Genomic DNA, 21111 nt, shown 5'->3' on the forward strand with positions numbered 1-21111 from the left:
TCTCCCATTACTTGGTAAATAAAAGTCTATTATTGGTGCCTCAGTCTATGTTTGGGGTCATTAAAGAATAAAGATGTTTGTCTTTCTGCATCGGATCTCATGAAATGTTTCCTAAGAAAAGAGAAATTGTGCTTCATTTTTGTCACATTTCTTAGTAAAAATAAAAGTCTATCGATCATTTACATTTTTTTTGCTGTCTATGTTGCTGTTTTGAAATCTTTATTACATTGCAGCCGGCAGTTCCGTGTACGAGTTATTGTATGAACAGCTTCATCAACAGCGACCTGACGTCTTCTGATAACCTCACTGGAGGAGTCTGGAAACCGACCAATCATATTACATCACATCAGCGTTATAAGAGACTCGAAACTCCACACGTTCCAATAAACCTTCCCAACCACACTTCTCCCATCATCTGATTACTGGTACAGCCATCTCCATCCCGTCTTCTGTATATCTGAGCTCCTCCTCTTCACAAGTCTTACTACTGCATTCTGTTTTATCAGATTTACATGTTGGGAGATAAGCGGTGACCTACCTTCATCTCCAATGGCGGCCAATGAGGTGAGTGACTTTCTATTCATTTCCATCAGTGATACCAAATCATTTCAGTATTGTGCTACTAACTCTTACAGTGATTGCGCCGTCATGCGATGCGGTATCCAAATCACATTTATATTAGACGTGTGCGGTTCATTTCTTTCTGAACTAAAATTCAGACACATTTTATTTTTATTTTTTTGTTTTTTCGGATACATCCAAATTTCCAAATTAGAATAGTACCGAATTTGAACGTATCCAAAATAACGAAAAAAAAAAAAATTTGGATGAAATTCTAATTTGAAACGTTTTCGAATTTCCAAAGACAATAAAATAGTATACAAAATAGAGGCATAGAATAGAAAAATAAAATTTTGATACATTGTATACTCATCACACCCATACATTGTACACTCATCACACCCCATACATTGTACACTCATCACACCCATGCATTGTACACTCATCACACCCCATACATTGTACACTCATCACACCCATACATTGTATACTCATCACATCCATACATTGTACACTCATCACATCCATACATTGTACACTCATCACACCCATACATTGTACACTCATCACACCCATACATTGTATACTCATCACACCCATACATTGTACACTCATCACACCCATACATTGTATACTCATCACACCCATACATTGTATACTCATCACACCCATACATTGTACACTCATCACACCCATACATTGTACACTCATCACACCCATACATTGTACACTCATCACACCCATACATTGTATACTCATCACACCCATACATTGTACACTCATCACACCCATACATTGTACACTCATCACACCCATACATTGTATACTCATCACACCCATACATTGTATACTCATCACACCCATACATTGTACACTCATCACACCCATACATTGTACACTCATCACATCCATACATTGTACACTCATCACATCCATACATTGTACACTCATCACACCCATACATTGTATACTCATCACACCCATACATTGTACACTCATCACACCCATACATTGTATACTCATCACATCCATACATTGTATACTCATCACATCCATACATTGTACACTCATCACATCCATACATTGTACACTCATCACACCCATACATTGTACACTCATCACACCCATACATTGTATACTCATCACATCCATACATTGTACACTCATCACATCCATACATTGTACACTCATCACACCCATACATTGTACACTCATCACACCCATACATTGTACACTCATCACACCCATACATTGTACACTCATCACACCCATACATTGTATACTCATCACACCCATACATTGTACACTCATCACACCCATACATTGTACACTCATCACACCCATACATTGTACACTCATCACACCCATACATTGTATACTCATCACACCCATACATTGTACACTCATCACACCCATACATTGTACACTCATCACACCCATACATTGTATACTCATCACACCCATACATTGTATACTCATCACACCCATACATTGTACACTCATCACACCCATACATTGTACACTCATCACATCCATACATTGTACACTCATCACATCCATACATTGTATACTCATCACACCCATACATTGTACACTCATCACGCCCATACATTGTATACTCATCACACCCATACATTGTATACTCATCACACCCCATACATTGTATACTCATCACATCCATACATTGTACACTCATCACACCCATACATTGTATACTCATCACACCCATACATTGTACAATCATCACACCCATACATTGTACACTCATCACACCCATACATTGTACACTCATCACATCCATACATTGTACACTCATCACACCCATACATTGTATACTCATCACACCCATACATTGTACACTCATCACACCCATACATTGTACACTCATCACACCCATACATTGTACACTCATCACACCCATACATTGTATACTCATCACACCCATACATTGTACACTCATCACACCCATACATTGTACACTCATCACACCCATACATTGTATACTCATCACACCCATACATTGTATACTCATCACACCCATACATTGTACACTCATCACACCCATACATTGTACACTCATCACATCCATACATTGTACACTCATCACATCCATACATTGTATACTCATCACACCCATACATTGTACACTCATCACGCCCATACATTGTATACTCATCACACCCATACATTGTATACTCATCACACCCCATACATTGTATACTCATCACATCCATACATTGTACACTCATCACACCCATACATTGTATACTCATCACACCCATACATTGTACAATCATCACACCCATACATTGTATACTCATCACACCCATACATTGTACACTCATCACACCCCATACATTGTATACTCATCACACCCCATACATTGTACACTCATCACACCCCATACATTGTACACTCATCACGCCCATACATTGTATACTCATCACACCCATACATTGTACACTCATCACACCCATACATTGTACACTCATCACGCCCCATACATTGTACACTCGTCACACCCCTACATTGTACACTCATCACACCCATACATTGTACACTCGTCACACCCATACATTGTACACTCATCACGCCCCATACATTGTACACTCATCACACCCATACATTGTACACTCATCACGCCCCATACATTGTACACTCGTCACACCCCTACATTGTACACTCATCACACCCATACATTGTACATTCATCACACCCATACATTGTACACTCATCACACCCCATACATTGTACACTCGTCACACCCATACATTGTACACTCATCACACCCATACATTGTACACCCATCACACCCATACATTGTACACTCATCACACCCATACATTGTATACTCATCACACCCATACATTGTACACTCATCACACCCATACATTGTACACTCATCACACCCATACATTGTACACTCATCACACCCATACATTGTACACTCATCACACCCATACATTGTATACTCATCACACCCATACATTGTACACTCATCACACCCATACATTGTATACTCATCACACCCCATACATTGTATACTCATCACATCCATACATTGTATACTCATCACACCCCATACATTGTACACTCATCACACCCCATACATTGTATACTCATCACACCCGTACATTGTACACTCATCACATCCATACATTGTACACTCATCGCACCCATACATTGTACACTCATCACATCCATACATTGTACACTCATCACGCCCCATACATTGTATACTCATCACACCCATACATTGTACACTCATCACATCCATACATTGTACACTCATCACGCCCCATACATTGTATACTCATCACACCCATACATTGTATACTCATCACACCCATACATTGTACACTCGTCACACCCATACATTGTACACTCATCACATCCATACATTGTACACTCATCACGCCCCATACATTGTATACTCATCACACCCATACATTGTATACTCATCACACCCATACATTGTACACTCATCACACCCATACATTGTATACTCATCACACCCCATACATTGTACACTCATCACACCCATACATTGTACACTCATCACGCCCATACATTGTACACTCATCACGCCCATACATTGTACACTCATCACACCCATACATTGTACACTCATCACATCCATACATTGTACACTCATCGCACCCATACATTGTACACTCATCGCACCCATACATTGTACACTCATCGCACCCATACATTGTACACTCATCACACCCCATACATTGTACACTCATCACACCCGTACATTGTACACTCATTGCACCCATACATTGTACACTCATCGCACCCATACATTGTACACTCATCGCACCCATACATTGTACACTCATCACACCCCATACATTGTACACTCATCGCACCCATACATTGTACACTCATCGCACCCATACATTGTACACTCATCACACCCATACATTGTACACTCATCACACCCATACATTGTACACTCATCACACCCATACATTGTACACTCATCACACCCGTACATTGTACACTCATCACACCCATACATTGTACACTCATCGCACCCGTACATTGTACACTCATCACACCCATACATTGTACACTCATCGCACCCATACATTGTACACTCATCACACCCATACATTGTACACTCATCACACCCATACATTGTACACTCATCACACCCGTACATTGTACACTCATCACACCCGTACATTGTACACTCATCACACCCATACATTGTACACTCATCACACCCATACATTGTACACTCATCACACCCATACATTGTACACTCATCACACCCATACATTGTACACTCATCACACCCATACATTGTACACTCATCACACCCGTACATTGTACACTCATCACACCCATACATTGTACACTCATCGCACCCGTACATTGTACACTCATCACGCCCGTACATTGTACACTCATCACACCCATACATTGTATAATCATCACACCCATACATTGTATATTCATCACACCCATACATTGTACACTCATCACATCCCATATATTGTATATTCATCACACCCATACATTGTATATTCATCACACCCATACATTGTACACTCATCACATCCCACATATTGTATATTCATCACACCCATACATTGTACACTCATCGCACCCATACATTGTACACTCATCACACCCGTACATTGTACACTCATCACACCCATACATTGTACACTCATCACACCCATACATTGTATAATCATCACACCCATACATTGTATATTCATCACACCCATACATTGTACACTCATCACATCCCACATATTGTATATTCATCACACCCATACATTGTACACTCATCACGCCCATACATTGTATACTCATCACTAGGGATGAGCTTCGTGTTTGAGTCGAACATATGTTCAACTTGAACATCGGCTGTTCGCCCGTTCGGCGAATTCCGAACGTTATGGGCCGTTCGCGCCAAATTCGTGTGGCGCTCACGGCCCACAATGCACTGCGTCATCGCAGTGCATTGCTAGCTCATGATTGGCCAAGCATGCACTGTGACCCCGCATGCTTGGCCAATCACAGCGCCAGCAGCGAGGAGAGCCATGATTGGCCACAGGCAGGATGCCTGTGGCCAATCATAGCTCAGGCTGTGTAGTACACGCCCCACACTATATAAGGCCGCCAGCGTGGCGGCCTAGTGTAGTGTGTTGGCGTCTGAAGCAGTTAGTGGGTGTTCTGTGTACCTTCAACACAGTACACACCGATCGTTTTCGGCCGATTTTCGATCTTGCTGTTGTGTAGTGGTTGTTGTCTGTGTGCCCTGACCGCAGTATACACCGCTATATTCACCTCACCTATATAGCTAGTGATCTATCTTTTATAATAGAGCTTGCAGTCAGTAGTGTTAGGAGCTTGTGCGTGCTGTCTGCGTGCTCTGTACCCAGTACACACCGCTATATCCACCTACATAGCTCTTCTCTATTTGAGCCCACTTACCATCTGCAGGAGTTATTGGAAGTTGTGTGTGCCTCCAGCACAGCACAGTGTACATCTGTATATACCCCTTTATCTCTGGTGTTCTATAAAAAAGGCATCTGCAGGAGTTAGTGGGTTTTTTGTGCCTCCAGCACAATATACACCTGTATCTACCCTTTATTGCTGTTCTCTAATAGAGCCATCTGCAGGGCTTAGTGGGTGTTGTGTGACTCCATTACACTGCTGTTTTACCTAACTCCCTTCAGGCCATTACCATGTCTGGAAGGCCAGCAAGGAGAGGCAGACAGGCGCGAGCCGATAAAAGAGGGCAAGCAGGCTCTGTGTCTAGAGACAACAGTGCTGGTCGTGGACGCGGTGCATTGTCATCAGCACGTGGCCATGGGACACGCTTGTCCTTCTTTTCGGCAGCTGGACATGCTGAACCGCAACATGCCAATGACTTGGTAGAGTGGATGACCAAGCCCTCTTCATCCTCCTCATCCTCTCTCACCCAGTCTCAGGGTACTAGCAAAGCAGCTGCCAACGCATCGTCTTCCCTCCTCTCAATGTCATCATCAGTGACTCCTTCCCTAGACCCACCACATCCTCCTGAGGAGTCTCCTGAACTCTTTGAGCACAGTGTTGGGTACATGCTCCAGGAGGATGCCCAGTGTTTTGTGGGCTCTGATGATGACACTCAGCTAGAGGAAGGCAGTAGTGTGAGCGCAGAGAGAGGGGATGCTCAAGAAGGACAGCAATCTGGCAGTCATGTTCCACAAGCTGCAGCATACTGCCAGGTTTGCTACAGCGATGAAGAGGGAGGGGATGATGAGGGCACTGACTCCACGTGGGTGCCTGGTAGGAGAGAGGAGGAGGAGGAGGCACATGTCCAAAGAGGCAGGATGCCCTCCGGGGGCCAGCTTAGGGACAGCACACCGACTGAATCACAACGCAGAGCTCCGCCTGTGCAGGGCGCTGCCTCTGCGTGTTATTCTAAAAGTTCTTTGGTGTGGGCCTTTTTTGAGACGAGTGCATCAGATCGCACCGCTGCTATTTGCAACATATGTCTCAAGCGTATCTCGCGTGGCCAAAACATCAGCGGCTTGGGCACCACATGCTTGACCAGACATATGTTGACCTGCCATGCAGCTCGTTGGCAAGCGTACCTCAAAGACCCACACCAAAGAACAAAGCGGACCTCTCCTTGCTCCTCATCAGCTGGCATCTCCAACCCCACTAGACCTTCAGTCCTCTCTGAAACCTGCTCTGAGAGGAATGAAGGTGTAGAATTAGGTGTGTCACAGCCAAGTGCTTCCGGGAACTCTGCTAGCGGTACACCCACGTCCGATTATAGCAGGCAAATGTCCCTGCCCCAGCTGCTGGACCGGCGAAAGAAGTTCACTCTCAGCCATCCACATGCCCAGCGGTTGAATGCTAGCTTGGCTAAATTGCTAGCACTTCAACTGCTGCCTTTTCAGTTGGTAGACTCGGCCCCCTTCCGTCAGTTTGTACAATGTGCGGTTCCTCAGTGGCAGGTCCCCAAACGCCACTTTTTTTCACGGAAGGCGATTCTGGCATGTGGAAGGCAATGTCCTTGCCTCGTTGGACAGGGCAGTCAGCGGTAAGGTGCATTTTACTGCTGACTCATGGTCCAGCAGGCATGGACAGGGACGTTACCTGTCTTTCATGGCCCATTGGGTCACTCTTCTGGCAGCTGGGAAGGATGCAGGACAAGGTGCAGTAGTGTTGGAGGTTGTTCCGCCACCACGCCTCCAAAATGCTACTATTGGTTGTGACACACCTCTCTCCTCCACCCCCTCCTCTTCTTCTTCCTCCGTGGCCTCTTCCAGTGCTCTGTCCTCAGAACCAGCGGTGCTTCGTAGGCGTTCCAGTGGCTACGCAAGTGCGCAGGCAAAACGATGCCATGCCGTGCTTGCGCTGGTTTGTTTGGGGGACAGGAGCCACACTGGGGCGGATGTTTTGTCAGCTCTGCAGGGGCAGGCCGAGAGGTGGTTGACGCCATGCCAGCTTAAGCCAGGAATGGTGGTTTGTGACAATGGCACCAACCTCCTCTCCGCCCTCCGACAGGGACAACTGACCCATGTGCCCTGTGTAGCTCACGTCCTTAACCTGGTGGTGCAGCAGTTCTTGGGCAGGTACCCCGGCTTACAGGATGTCCTGAAGCAGGCCAGGAAAGTCTGTGTGCATTTCCGCCGATCATTTAATGCCTGTGCTCGGCTGGCTGAGCTCCAAAAGGAGTTGAACCTGCCCAAGAACCGCCTTATATGTGACATGCCCACCAGGTGGAACTCAACGTTGGCCATGCTGCAGCGGCTGCACACGCAGCAGAGGGCCATCAATGAGTACCTGTGCGACTACGGCACCAGGACAGGGTCATGGGAGCTCGGTTTTTTCTCACCATGCCAGTGGGGCATGATCAGGGATGCATGCACTGTCCTGTCACCGTTTGAGGAGGCCACAAGGATGGTGAGCAGTGACAGTGCATGCATCAGTGACACTGTACCTCTTGTCCACCTCTTGGAGCATACGCTGCGTGGAATAATGGACAGGGCACTTGAGGCAGAACAGAGGCAGGAAGAGGAGGACTTCCTTGCCTCTCAAGGCCCCCTTTATCCAGACAGTGTTCCTGCTGTGCCACCCATCACACAGGAAGAGGATGAGGAGGAGGAAGAGGAGGAGGAGGATGATTGTGTCAGCATGGAGGTGGAGGCTGGCACTCAGCATCAGCAGCAGCAGCAGTCTTGTAGGGATTATTTACAGTCTCAAGAAACACGTGGACTTGTACGTGGCTGGGAGGAGGTAGCTGCGGATCATGTTGTCCTTAGTGACCCAGAGGACTCCGGACCGAATGCCTCAGCTAACCTACGCTGCATGGCCTCCCTGATCCTGCAAAGCCTGCGGAAGGATCCTCGTATTCTTTGGATCAAGGAGAGGGACCATTACTGGCTGGCCACTCTCCTTGATCCACGGTACAAGGGTAAGGTTGCCGACCTTATCTTGCCATCGCAGAGGGAGCAGAGGATGAGACATCTCCGGGAGGCCTTGCAGAAAGGTCTGTGCAACGCGTTCCCAGAGCCTGGGAGGTTACAAACTCCTGGTCCTGGACAACGTGTTGCTGAGGCATCGGTCAGAAGGAGCGGTGGAGAAGGTGGCCGTCTGACTGATGCTTTCAGACAATTTTTTAGTCCACAGCCCCAGCGTCTGATTTACATGGTGCAGGAATACCTAGGGGCAAGGTCAGACTTGGACACCTTTCCCACCGAAAATCCTCTGGCTTACTGGGTCTTGAGGATGGATTGCTGGCCAGAGCTTGCACAGTATGCAATTGAGCTACTGGCCTGTCCTGCATCCAGCGTTTTTTCGGAACACACCTTCAGTGCTGCTGGTGGCTTTGTTACCGATCACAGGGTGCGCCTGTCCACCGAATCAGTTGATCGACTGACCTTCATCAAGATGAATCAGTCTTGGATCACCCACAGCTACCAAGCACCTGAAGCTGATGTAACAGAATAATTTTTTTTAACTATCACTTCAAGACTGCCTATGCTGATGCTGAATGACTGTCCTGTTATGTTGATTGTCTATCCTCTTCCTCCTCCTCTGATATGTTGGAAGAACATTTCTGGTTCTAGGTGATGCCTAAGGCGCAATTTTTCTGCCCCTGTTTAAAGGGGGCGTTTAAGTACAATTTTTGATACAATGCTTTGCAGCAGGGCTAATTCCTGCAATCAAACAAGAGTATATGGGAGAGGTTGCAGTGTGGTGGCACCAGCACCAGTGCCTAAGGCCCAATTTTTCTGCCCCTGTTTAACAGGGGCGTTTAATTACAATTTTTGATGCAATGCTTTGCAGCAGGGCTAATTCCTGCAATAAAACTAGAGTATATGGGAGAGGTTGCAGTGTGGTGGCACCAGCACCAGTGCCTAAGGCCCAATTTTTCTGCCCCTGTTTAACAGGGACATGTAATTACAATTCTTGATATAATATTTCACAGGAGGGCCCCTTCCTGTGCCCACCCAGAGTAACGGTGAGGACTTATAGTGTTGTGGCACCAGCACCACAACCACCAAAGGTCAATTTTTCTACCACTGTTCAACAATGGCATGTAATTACAATTTTTGATATAATTGTTCACAGCAGGGCGCTCCAGCGCCCACCAAGAGTCACTTTGAGGGCTTACAATGTTGTGGCAAAACCAACACCTTGTTCCGCCATTTCTGCAGAGCATATAGGACAGGCCCCTACTTTCAAACATCCAATTTACAAACATCTCCTACTTGCAAACGGAAGGAGACAACAGCAAGTGAGATGAAAAAAGATGGACGACAAAACAAATTATACAGGGGTGATAGCCCTTCCCTATGTTTTCCAAAAAGCTTAAAAATAGTTTTTTTGACTGGAGCTACACTTTAAAAATGTATCAGTTGAAAATTACAAACAGATTCAACTTAACACAACAAACCTACACAGTCCCTGTCTTGTTTGCACCGCCTGTATACTGCTGTTCTGAGTATATAGGGCCTGGGGGCCACACGCATTTCCTTTTTTTAATATGGGTACGGGGTTCCCCTTAATATGCGTACAAGACCCAAATAGGCTGGTAATGGGCAGGGAGGGCTACCCATGCCATTTTTCTCAATGATTTTCAACCATATTGCAGGAACCAGATATAACATTAAAACCGCAAGCAGTTTTAAATGGTGTTATTTCCGTTTAATGTCATTTTGTGCAGGGACTGTTCTAAACACGAGAAACACGTGGCACTTCACAGGCATACTACAGACACCCCCCAGGCACCATATTTAAAGGAATATTTCACTTTAACCACTTTAACCGACTGCCGCACGACGATATGCGTCGACAGAATGGCACGGGCAGGCATATGGGCGTACCTGTACGTCCCTGCCTTCCCGCGGGTGGGGGGCCCGATCGGACCCCCCCCGGTGCCAGCGGCGGTCGGTATCCGTGCAGGAGCGATCCGGGATGAGGGGGCGGCCATTCATTCATGGCCACCCCCTCGTGATCGCTTCTGACGAATGGAAGTGAAGCATTGCATCACTTCCTCTCCTGTAATGTAAACACAGGCAGAGGAAGTGATGTAATCTCTCCTCCGTGTCGGTATTTTTCGTTACGGCACCGAGGAGAGAGGATCGGTGAGTTGCACCAACACGACACTACACAGTAGAACATGCCAGGCACACTCACACCCCCCCTTCACCCCCCCGATCACCCCCCCAATTACCCCTGCCCCCCCAGTCACAGTGACACCAATTGCATTTTTTTTTGCATTGGTGTCATTTGTGACTGTAATAACTGTTAGGGCAGTTAGGGTTAGCCCCCTTTAGTTCTAATGTACCCCCCTAACCCCCCCAATAAAGGTTTAACCCCGTGATCACCCCCGTCGCCAGTGTCACTAAGGCTGGGTTCACATTGCAGCGGTTTATGAGAACGGATGTGATTCGCACCGCACTGCAGTGCAAATCACATCCGATCTCTGTGTGATTCGAGTTTGCAATTCGCGCCGCACCCGCCACAAATTCGCACGGGACCCTTTTTTTGGTCCGCAGCAGAATCGGATCGCATGGGTGTTCACACCATGCGATCCCAGTTTGCAGATCGCACTGCGATATGCGAACTGATCTGGAGGTGTCATTAACATTTCACTGACACTCCCAGCAGTTCGCATAGGGCAGTGTGAACTGCCGCCGGGAGGCATGCAATGCGGGAACCCGCCGCGGATTTGTGGCGTTCCCGCATCGCTCCAGTGTGAACCCAGCCTAATAAGCGATCGTTTTTCTGATCGCTGTATTAGTGTCACAGGTGACACTAGTTAGGCAAGTAGGTATTTAGGTTCGCCGCAGCTTTTTATAGCGCCAGGAACCCCCATATACTACCGCATAAAGCCCCCTGATTGCCCCCTAGTTAACCCTTTCACCAGTGATCACCATATAACTGTTACAGGTGACGCTGGTTGGTTAGTTATTTTTTTATAGTTTCAGGGCACCCGCCATTTATTACCTAATAAAGGTTTAACCCCCTGATCACCCGGCGGGTGATATAAGTTTGAGTGTCAGATAAGGTCTGCATCGCCCCAGGCAGCGTTAGGTTAGTGCCAGTACCGCTAACACCCACGCACAAAGCATACACCTCCCTTAGTAATATAGTATCTGATCAGATCTATATTAGCGTCGCCAGCAGTTTAGGTTTCCCAAAACGCATTGTTAGCGGGATCAGCCCAGATACCTGCTAGCACCTGCGTTTAGCCCCTCCGCCAAGCCCAGACCAGCCCACCCAAGTGCAGTATCGATCGATCACTGTCACTTACAAAACACAACACACATAACTGCAGCGTTCGCAGAGTCAGGCCTGATCGCTAACAGTTTTTCTTGTAGCGTTTTGATACAGTCGCTGACAGCCTAGGTGCTTTTTTTACCTGTGAGTCTCACTAGTGTACCCCTAAATTTAGGGGTGTCTACTTTCCAAAATGGGGTCATTTGGGGGGGGGGGTTTGTGCCATCTTGGCATTTTATGGCCTTCAAAACTGTAATAGGTAGTGAGGAGGCGGTGCTTGGTTTTCGGGGCCCCGTACGCGGCTAGGCTCCCAAAAAGTCCCACATATGTGGTATCCCCGTACTCAGGAGAAGCAGCAGAACTTATTTTGGGGTGTCATTTCACATATGCCCATAGCATGTGTGAGCAATATATCATTTAGTGACAACTTTGTGAAAAAAAAAAATAAATAAATAAAAGTTTGTAATTTTCCCGCAACTTGTGGCAAAATATAAAATATTCCATGGACTCAACATGCCTCTCAGCAAATAGCTTAGGGGTGTCTACTTTCTAAAATGGGGTCATTTGTGGGGGTTTTGTGCCATCTTGGCATATTATGGCCTTCAAAACTGTAATAGGTAGTGAGGAGTGAAGTCAAAAATTTACGCCCTTAGAAAACCTGAAGGCGGTTCTTGGCTTTCGGGGCCCCGTACGGGGCTAGGCTCCCAAAAAATCCCACACATGTGGTATCCCCGTACTCAGGAGAAGCAGCAGAATTTATTTTGGGGTGTCATTTCACATATGCCCATGGCAAGCGTGAGCAATATATCATTTAGTGACAACTTTGTGAAAAAAAAAAATTAAAAAAAAAAGTTTGTAATTTTCCCGCAACTTGTGGCAAAATATAAAATATTCCATGGACTCAACATGCCTCTCAGCAAATAGCTTGGGGTGTCTACTTTCTAAAATGGGGTCATTTGTGGGGGTTTTGTGCCATCTTGGCATTTTATGGCCTTCAAAACTGTAACAGGTAGTGAGGAGTGAAGTCAAAAATTTACGCCCTTAGAAAGCCTGAAGGTGGTGCTTGGTTTTCGGGGGCCCCGTACGCGGCTAGGCTCCCAAAAAGTCCCACATATGTGGTATCTTCGTACTCAGGAGAAGCAGCAGAACTTATTTTGGGGTGTCATTTCACATATGCCCATAGCATGTGTGAGCAATATATCATTTAGTGACAACTTTGTGAAAAAAAAAAAATAAATAAATAAAATTTTGTAATTTTCCCGCAACTTGTGCCAAATATAAAATATTCCATGGACTCAACATGCCTCTCAGCAAATAGCTTTGGGTGTCTACTTTCTAAAATGGGGTCATTTGTGGGGGTTTTGTGCCATCTTGGCATTTTATGGCCTTCAAAACTGTGGGTAGTGAGGAGTGAAATTACAAATTTATGCCCTTAGAAATCCAGAAGGCGGTGCTTGGCTTTCGGGGCCCCGTACGCGGCTAGGCTTCCAAAAAGTCGACCACATGTGGTATCCCCGTACTCAGGAGAAGCAGCAGAATGTATTTTGGGGTACAATTCCACATATAACCATGGCATGTGTGAGCAATATATCATTTAGTGTCAACTTTGTGTAAAAAAAAAAAAAAGATTTTTTTTATTTGTCATTATTCAATCGCTTGAGGCAAAAAAATAAAATATTCAATGGGCTCAACATGCCTCTTATCAATTTCCTTAGGGTATCTACTTTCCAAAATGGTGTCATTTGGGGGGGTTTTGTACTGCCCTGCCATTTTAGCACCTCAAGAAATGAGATAGGCAGTCATAAACTAAAAGCTGCGTAAATTCCAGAAAACGTACCTTAGTTTGTAGATGTGACAACTTTTGCGCAAACCAATAAATATACAGTTATTGACTTTTTTTTACCAAAGACATGTGGCTGAATACATTTTAGCCTAAATGTATGACTAAAATTGAGTTTATTGGATTTTTCTAATAACAAAAAGTAGAAAATATCATTTTTTTTCAAAATTTGCGGTCTTTTTACGTTTATTTCGCAAAAAATAAAAATCGCAGAGTCAGTCAAATACCTTTAAAAGAAAGCTCTATTTGTGGGAAAAAAAGGACGCAAATTTTGTTTGGGTACAACATTGCATGACCGCGCAATTACCAGTTAAACAGCGCAGTGCCAAATTGTAAAAAGACCTCTGGTCATTTACCAGCAAAATGGTCCGATCTGAAAGTGGTTAATGATCACTTCTCCTCCTCTCTTCCCTGCAGACATTCAGCGGCTGCATGGAGGAATATGGAAAGATCAGTTCCACTATGTGCAGTCCCCCCATCGCTCCTCCTATTCGGGCACACAGGGAGACTGCACGGACACTCACCTTCTCTCCGGTCGGGCCAGGCAGCATAAGAGCTCCTTCCTCTTTTTCATAATCATGGGGCAGCTCAGCTGGATAGCTTCAGCGACCCCCCCCCCACTGCTGAACCAATTAGGAGGCAGGTGAGGAGGAGAGGTTGGCAGAGCGGCACAGGCTGAAGGAGCTGCAGTTCCCACATGGACATGCTGCCCACATGCCTTGGAGCCCACCCGGTGCTGTCATCCAGCCGCTGCCGCCACCTAGAGGCCACTATCCCGCTCCCCACACTTGCTGCCATCGGACGCTCCGTGACATCAGCGTTTGATCACAGGCAAATTAGGCGGCCCGCGAGGCCCCTGCGAGTGCGGGGCCTTAGGCGATCGCTGTATTTGCCTAATTAAAGAGCCGCCTCTGGGTAGTATTGAGCGGGTTGGTGAGTTCATTGCTGTCATAGAATCAAAGAACAGAGGGTATCATTTAGCAGTCCACAAGGCTATGATTATAAGTCCCTTTTTGAAATTTGATAACTGGACAGATTCCACCTAGTGAAGTAAGAGGGTGAATTTGCTGATGCTTGAATATTCAATGTGACAGGCTGAGCATAGAGTCACTTGGTAACAAGGATACATCTCCAAATGGTGTCGGATGGGGAGGCAACGCAGGGACAAGAACACCACAGCCGTGTTAATAAGCTTAGTTACCATGTCATATCTATCGCTCACTTCCCTGTACCTCTACCCATTGGTCCAGTTCGAGCCGCGCTCGGTGTAATCCGGTATCCAGACACCTGTAGGTTTTCCTGCTGTGTATGAAGTGACGTTCATGCAGGCTGTCGATATCAGCCAATAGGTAAAAAGCCACCGTTCCTCCATCGTCTCAGTGCTTCACTCATGCAGCAAGTAAATGATCCCCCGATCGACGTGCTGATGTCACACTGATGCGTTTCACTAGCCAATTAATGCTAGTTTCCTCAGAGCTGGGAGGGGTTTGGGGAGATGGTTCACATAAACCACATAATCCCAACTGTAATACCTGTGCTTGACCACTGGAAGTCATCCACACATCCTCTCATACTTAAAGAGGAAGTAAACCCTGATGGGTTTACTTCCTCTTTGATTCCCTGCAAAGGTAAAGCATAATGGACTACTATGCATCGCATCGCATCGCATCGCATAGTAGTCCATTATGTGTCCACTTACCTGACACAGGAGCCAGCGATGTCACCGCTGTCCCCTGTAGTCCGGAGCATCCATCTTCTCGGTGGGTCTCCGTGGGTCTCACTGCTCCGCCGCTGTCTTTCGACGAAGCCGCGACGATGTCACTCCCGTGCATGTGCACAGGAGCCGCCACTCGCGGCATATCACCGTTGACAGCGGCATGCTCAGTGCCGCTGCCGTGGACAGCGGTGTCTGTATTTTGGCAAATATCTCCTAAACCGTGTAGGTTTAGGAGATATTTCTTGGACCTACAGGTAAGCCTTAATCTAGGCTTACCTGTAAGTCAAAGTGGTTTGTAAGGGTTTAAAACCACTTTAACATTCAGCATAGAAATCACTGAGTGCACTGGCCTATATATTCCAGCCGGAAAAAGACCTCCCATAGGAAATAGCGTTTGGACATGAAGAGCAAAACCAGATTGACTATCGCTCTTCACTGGTCATTTTTAAATATATTATTTTTCTAAAAAAGGCTGAAAATTGCACTCAATACTTAAACCCAACGGCGTCAAAGAATTTAAATAATAAATCCACATTTTCTCTTTTTGTAAGAGAATGGCGTCGAAATCTCCTCTCCTTGGGGGTAGGTTTAATACGTAAATCCCTTTTACTTTTAACCCCCTGGGGTCACCACCATGAAATTGGGCAAAGTGCAAAGAAATAGGGCGGTCATCGTCCTATTTTTTATGCTGATGTTGTGTTTACCAATTCTAATGCAGAGTTGTCGCTTAGTTTTACTGACATACATTTTGTTACATGGACATATAAGCATGTAAATGACTCTGGTAGTTGAGCAATTCACAAACTGTTTAATTCTATACTCTACCTCTGCATGAATTGCCGAACCCATCGGTTTTGTGCACATATTTACAAATATTGCAATGCCCACAGGCATGCATACCTGCTGGGGGTTTGTAATTTGTAAGCCAGTTCTTGTTTTGGGTCCTTTTGTATTCGGAATGAACCAATACATAATTTAAATTCCATGCCCTTCTTGCAGTCAGCATATGTCTAGGACCCAACGTATCTGCAATTAGGGGAGCGGACTTCAGAACATGCCAGTGCTTTTCCAGAATATTTTTAACTTGGGTCCATTGAGACACAAATTTAATAATAATTCTTGGAAAAGTTTCTTCTGTATTTTGTACTTTTTGTTGGGTTTTCAAAAGAAATTCTCATTTGCATTTCAAGGCTTTTAGTTTGGACTTTTTAAGGGGATGATGAGTGTAACCCCTTTCCCTGAAGCATTGGTACATGTTCTCTGCTTCTTCCAAAAAATGTTTGTCTTCAGAACAGTTCCTACTGATCCTAAGGAACTGCCTGGTTGGTATTCCATCAATAAGTGATTTAGGATGGTGACTCTGGACCATAAAAAAAGTGTTTGCTGCTGTTTCTTTATGGTAAGTTTGTGTCACTATCCCTCTGTTAACCTTAGTTGTAAGTCTAGAAAAGGTAGTGTTTCCCCATGATAAGTGTGCGTCAAATTGATATTCCTATCACTGATGTTGAGTTGAGACAAAAAGTCCATAAGTTGTTCAACAGTACCGCCCATATCATGAGGACATCATCGATGTACCTCAGCCACAGGAGACAGTGGTACATTGAGGATTTAACCCTTTCATGACTAAGCCTATTTTTGGAATTTGGTGTTTACAAGTTAAAATCCATATTTTTTGCTAGAAAATTACTTGGAACCCCCAAACATTATATATATTTTTTTAGCAGAGGCTCTAGAGAATAAAACGGCGATTGTTGCAATATTTTATGTCACACGGTATTTGCGCAGTGGTGTTTTAAACGCAACTTTTTGGGAAAAGGGACATTTTCATGAATAAAAAAAAAACAAAACCGTAAAATTAGCCCAATTTTTTTGCGTAATGTGAAAGATAATGTTACGCCGAGTAAATAGATACCAAACATGTCACACTTTATAATTGCGCGCACTTGTAGATTGACGACAAAGTGCGGTACCTAAAAATCTCAATAGACGACGCTTTAAAATTTTTTTACGGTTACCAGGTTAGCGTTACAGAGGAGGTCTACTGCTAGAATTATTGCTCTCGCTCTGACGATCGCGGCGATACCTCACATGTGTGATTTTAACACCGTTTACATACGCAGGCGCGACTTCCGTATGCGTTTTCTTTGCTTCGCGAGCTCGCGGGGACGGCGGGCGCTTTGAAAAAATTTTTTTTATTTATTTTAAAATGACTAAATTGTTTTAAACAAAAAAATAAAAATTTGATCACTTTTATTGCTGTCACAAGGAATGTAAACATCCCTTGTGACAGTAATAGGTGGTGACAGGTACTCTTTATGGAGGGATCGGGGGGGTCTAAAAGACCCCCCATCCCTCCTTTACACTTCAATGTATTCAGATCACCGAAAACGGCGATTCTGAATACCGGATATTTTTTTAAAACCGGCGCCATTGGCAGCCGAGTAAACGGGAAGTGACGTCATGACGTCGCTTCCGTGTTTACGATGAGGAGACTGGAACGAAGCCGATTACGGCTTCGTTCCAGTTCCTCCGCAGCAGCCAGAGCCGACGGATCGCTAATCGGTGCTCCCGATCGAGCGGGAGCACCGGTAACAGCGGCGAGAGGCGGCGGGAGGGGGGGACGTCCCCTCCCGCTCCTCCGGCATAACAGCCGAACGGCTTTTAGCCGCATCGGTTGTTATGGCTGGATAGCCAATCGCCCGCTGTAAAAAACGGTACCGGGATGATGCCTGCAGGTGCGGGCATCATCCCGGTATACCCCCCGGAAGCCGAGTACGCAGATCTGCGTACGCTCGGCGGGAAGGGGTTAAACACCACTTCCTCCTCCCAGAGGCCCAGGTGAAGGCACACATAAGATGGAGCCCAGGGAGCCTCCATGCATGTGCCCCTTAGCTGGTTATAGTATTTTCCTAGGAACTGGAAAAAATGATTGTTGAGCATAAAATCTAGCAGCTCAACCAAAAGTGCATTGTGTGCCCCCATGGTGGGGGTATTCTTGTTCCAGGAAATGTACTATTGCTGCAATCCCCCATTGATGGGGAATTGATGTGTACAAACTTTCAACATTGATCTTCACCAGGAGAGCATCCTCTGGGAGGGTCAAATGTAACAATTTCATAAGAACGTCACTACTGTCTCTTACAAAGGAGGGAAGTTGATTAGCCATATCCTTAATTAGTGAGTCTATGTATTTCCCCACATTTTCAAAGGGACCCTTGATGGCTGAAACAATAGGCCTCCCAGGGGGCCGGGTTAGGGATTTATGTAATTTAGGTATAATGTAAAAGGTTAAGAATAGGGGATTGAGCGAACCCAAACTGTAAAGATCACAGCCATGCCTACTAATGGCATGGCTGTGATTGGCCAGTGCAGCATGTGACCAAGCCCCTATTTAGGCTAGAGGCACACAGCACAGCACGTCACTCTGCTTTACACAGTGTAGAGAAAGGTTCATGGCTACTGCTGCTGCTACGAGGGAGAGAATTACATGATATGAGTCCTGATTCTGAAATCTATTCTAATTAGTCAGCGATCTACACTGATTTAGTTGTGTGGGTGCAGTGCACAAGCTTTTTACACTGCACTGAGAGAAAAGATACACAGTGTAGGGCAAGGTTCCTGTTGCTGCTTTGAGGGAGAGAGAATTACCGTATTTATCGGCGTATAACACGCACAGGTCTATAACACACACATTCATTTTAAGAGGGAAATTTTAGGAAAAAACGTACATTTTTGTATTGGTTTATAACACGCAAAAGCTATTTGCACACGATTTTCATGGTGAAAAAGTGAGTGTTATACGCCAATAAATACAGTATCTAGGAGTCCAGATTCAGAAATCTATTCTAATAACTCAGCGATCTACATAGATTTACCTTGTTGGGTTGCAGTGTGCAGTCTTTTTACACTGCCATGAGCCCAGTGCCAGAGAAAATGTTATCTGCAAGCTCAGTGCACCAGCACTGCATATGTTACTGTGAGATACACCCTGTACATACTGTACATACTGTGGGTGTATTCTGCTCTTCCAAAAACACCCATTTAGGGCAAAAAAAATATTTTGCAGTGTTTTCTGCATATGTGGAGATGTGAGTTACACAATTTATATATTTTTCTTCTATTGTGCTATTCAAAAAAAAAAATTAGGGCAAAAACTTTTTTTTTTTAATAGCATTTTCAGCATTTCTGTAGCTCTGAGATACACCATTTACATACTCTGGGTGTATTCTGCTATTGCAAAGACACCCATTTAGTGCAAACAAAAACAACTTTGCAGCATTTTCTGCATATGTGGAGGTGTGCGTTACACAATTTATATATTTTTCTTCTATTGTGCTATTCAAAAATAAAAAATAAGGGCAAAAACATTTTTTAATAGCATTTTCGGCATTTCTGTAGCTCTGAGATACACCATTTACATACTCTGAAAGAAAACCATTTTTTCTTTCTCTTTGTAACCTTGTATAAGGTTACAAAGGCCGTTACTGCAACTGCAGCTAATGTGACCAAACCTACACAGTTAATAGAGTATTTGTGGACTATCTCTGTACTTATTAACACAGGTAAATCAGAAATAAATAAAAAAATAATTTTTAATAATACTCAAAAAAAGGATTATACATAAAATGTACAAAAACAATTACAATCAAACAAAACATTATAAAAACATCCACCACACCTATACAATAACTGTCGGGTTTCCCCATGAAGTTTATGCTGAAGAGTGGTGTGGCAATATTCCTCTACTGGTTTCGCGGTCAAGAACCAGTTCTTCAGGAGGGAGATCTATGGAGTAGGCAAATAGAGAGAGGGTAGAGTAGAAAAACAACAATATATATAACCAATGAACAGCATAGTTAGACATAATTTAAAATTAGGAGATCGGCTCACCAATACAACCAGTAGCGACAGGTCAACAGGGCCCGTCAATTCCCCCAGCGGCGAATGCGGGGGAGTATATAGGACCGGCTCTGGTATCAAGAGAGTGGAAGATTAGAGACAACAAGAAAAAAAAAAGATTAAATACTAACAAAGGAAAAAACGGAGAGGGGATATGGTATGAAAGGAAGTGGGAAAAATGGAGAAAGGAGAATGAGGTGGGAAAAGAGAGGGCAGGAGGGAGAGAAGGGGGAGAGAAAGGAAGGGGGAGGGGAAAGGGGGGGAGAAAGAAGGGGGGGTTGAAATAAACCAAAAAACCAAAAAACATTGTCCCCAGCATCCCACTCACCAATGAGTAGAGTGC

General features: G+C 45.0%; 1 protein-coding gene across 1 annotated transcript in view; it reads left to right on the forward strand.

The window, feature by feature from the left end:
* The first annotated feature begins 336 nt into the window (after positions 1–336).
* Positions 337–21111, forward strand: part of LOC143957723 (cytosolic phospholipase A2 gamma-like) — a 204947-nt gene continuing 184172 nt past the window's right edge. The window contains exons 1-2 of the mRNA XM_077467424.1: positions 337–425; positions 507–564. Of these exons, the coding sequence (XP_077323550.1) occupies positions 550–564 (15 nt within the window). The 5' untranslated portion in view covers positions 337–425; positions 507–549. The remainder of the gene's footprint in view (positions 426–506; positions 565–21111) is intronic.

Source organism: Lithobates pipiens, unplaced genomic scaffold (genome assembly GCF_037356315.1).
Source record: "Lithobates pipiens isolate NorthernLeopardFrog02 unplaced genomic scaffold, aLitPip1_a1.2 Scaffold_55, whole genome shotgun sequence".
NCBI classification, from domain to species: Eukaryota; Metazoa; Chordata; class Amphibia; order Anura; family Ranidae; genus Lithobates; species Lithobates pipiens.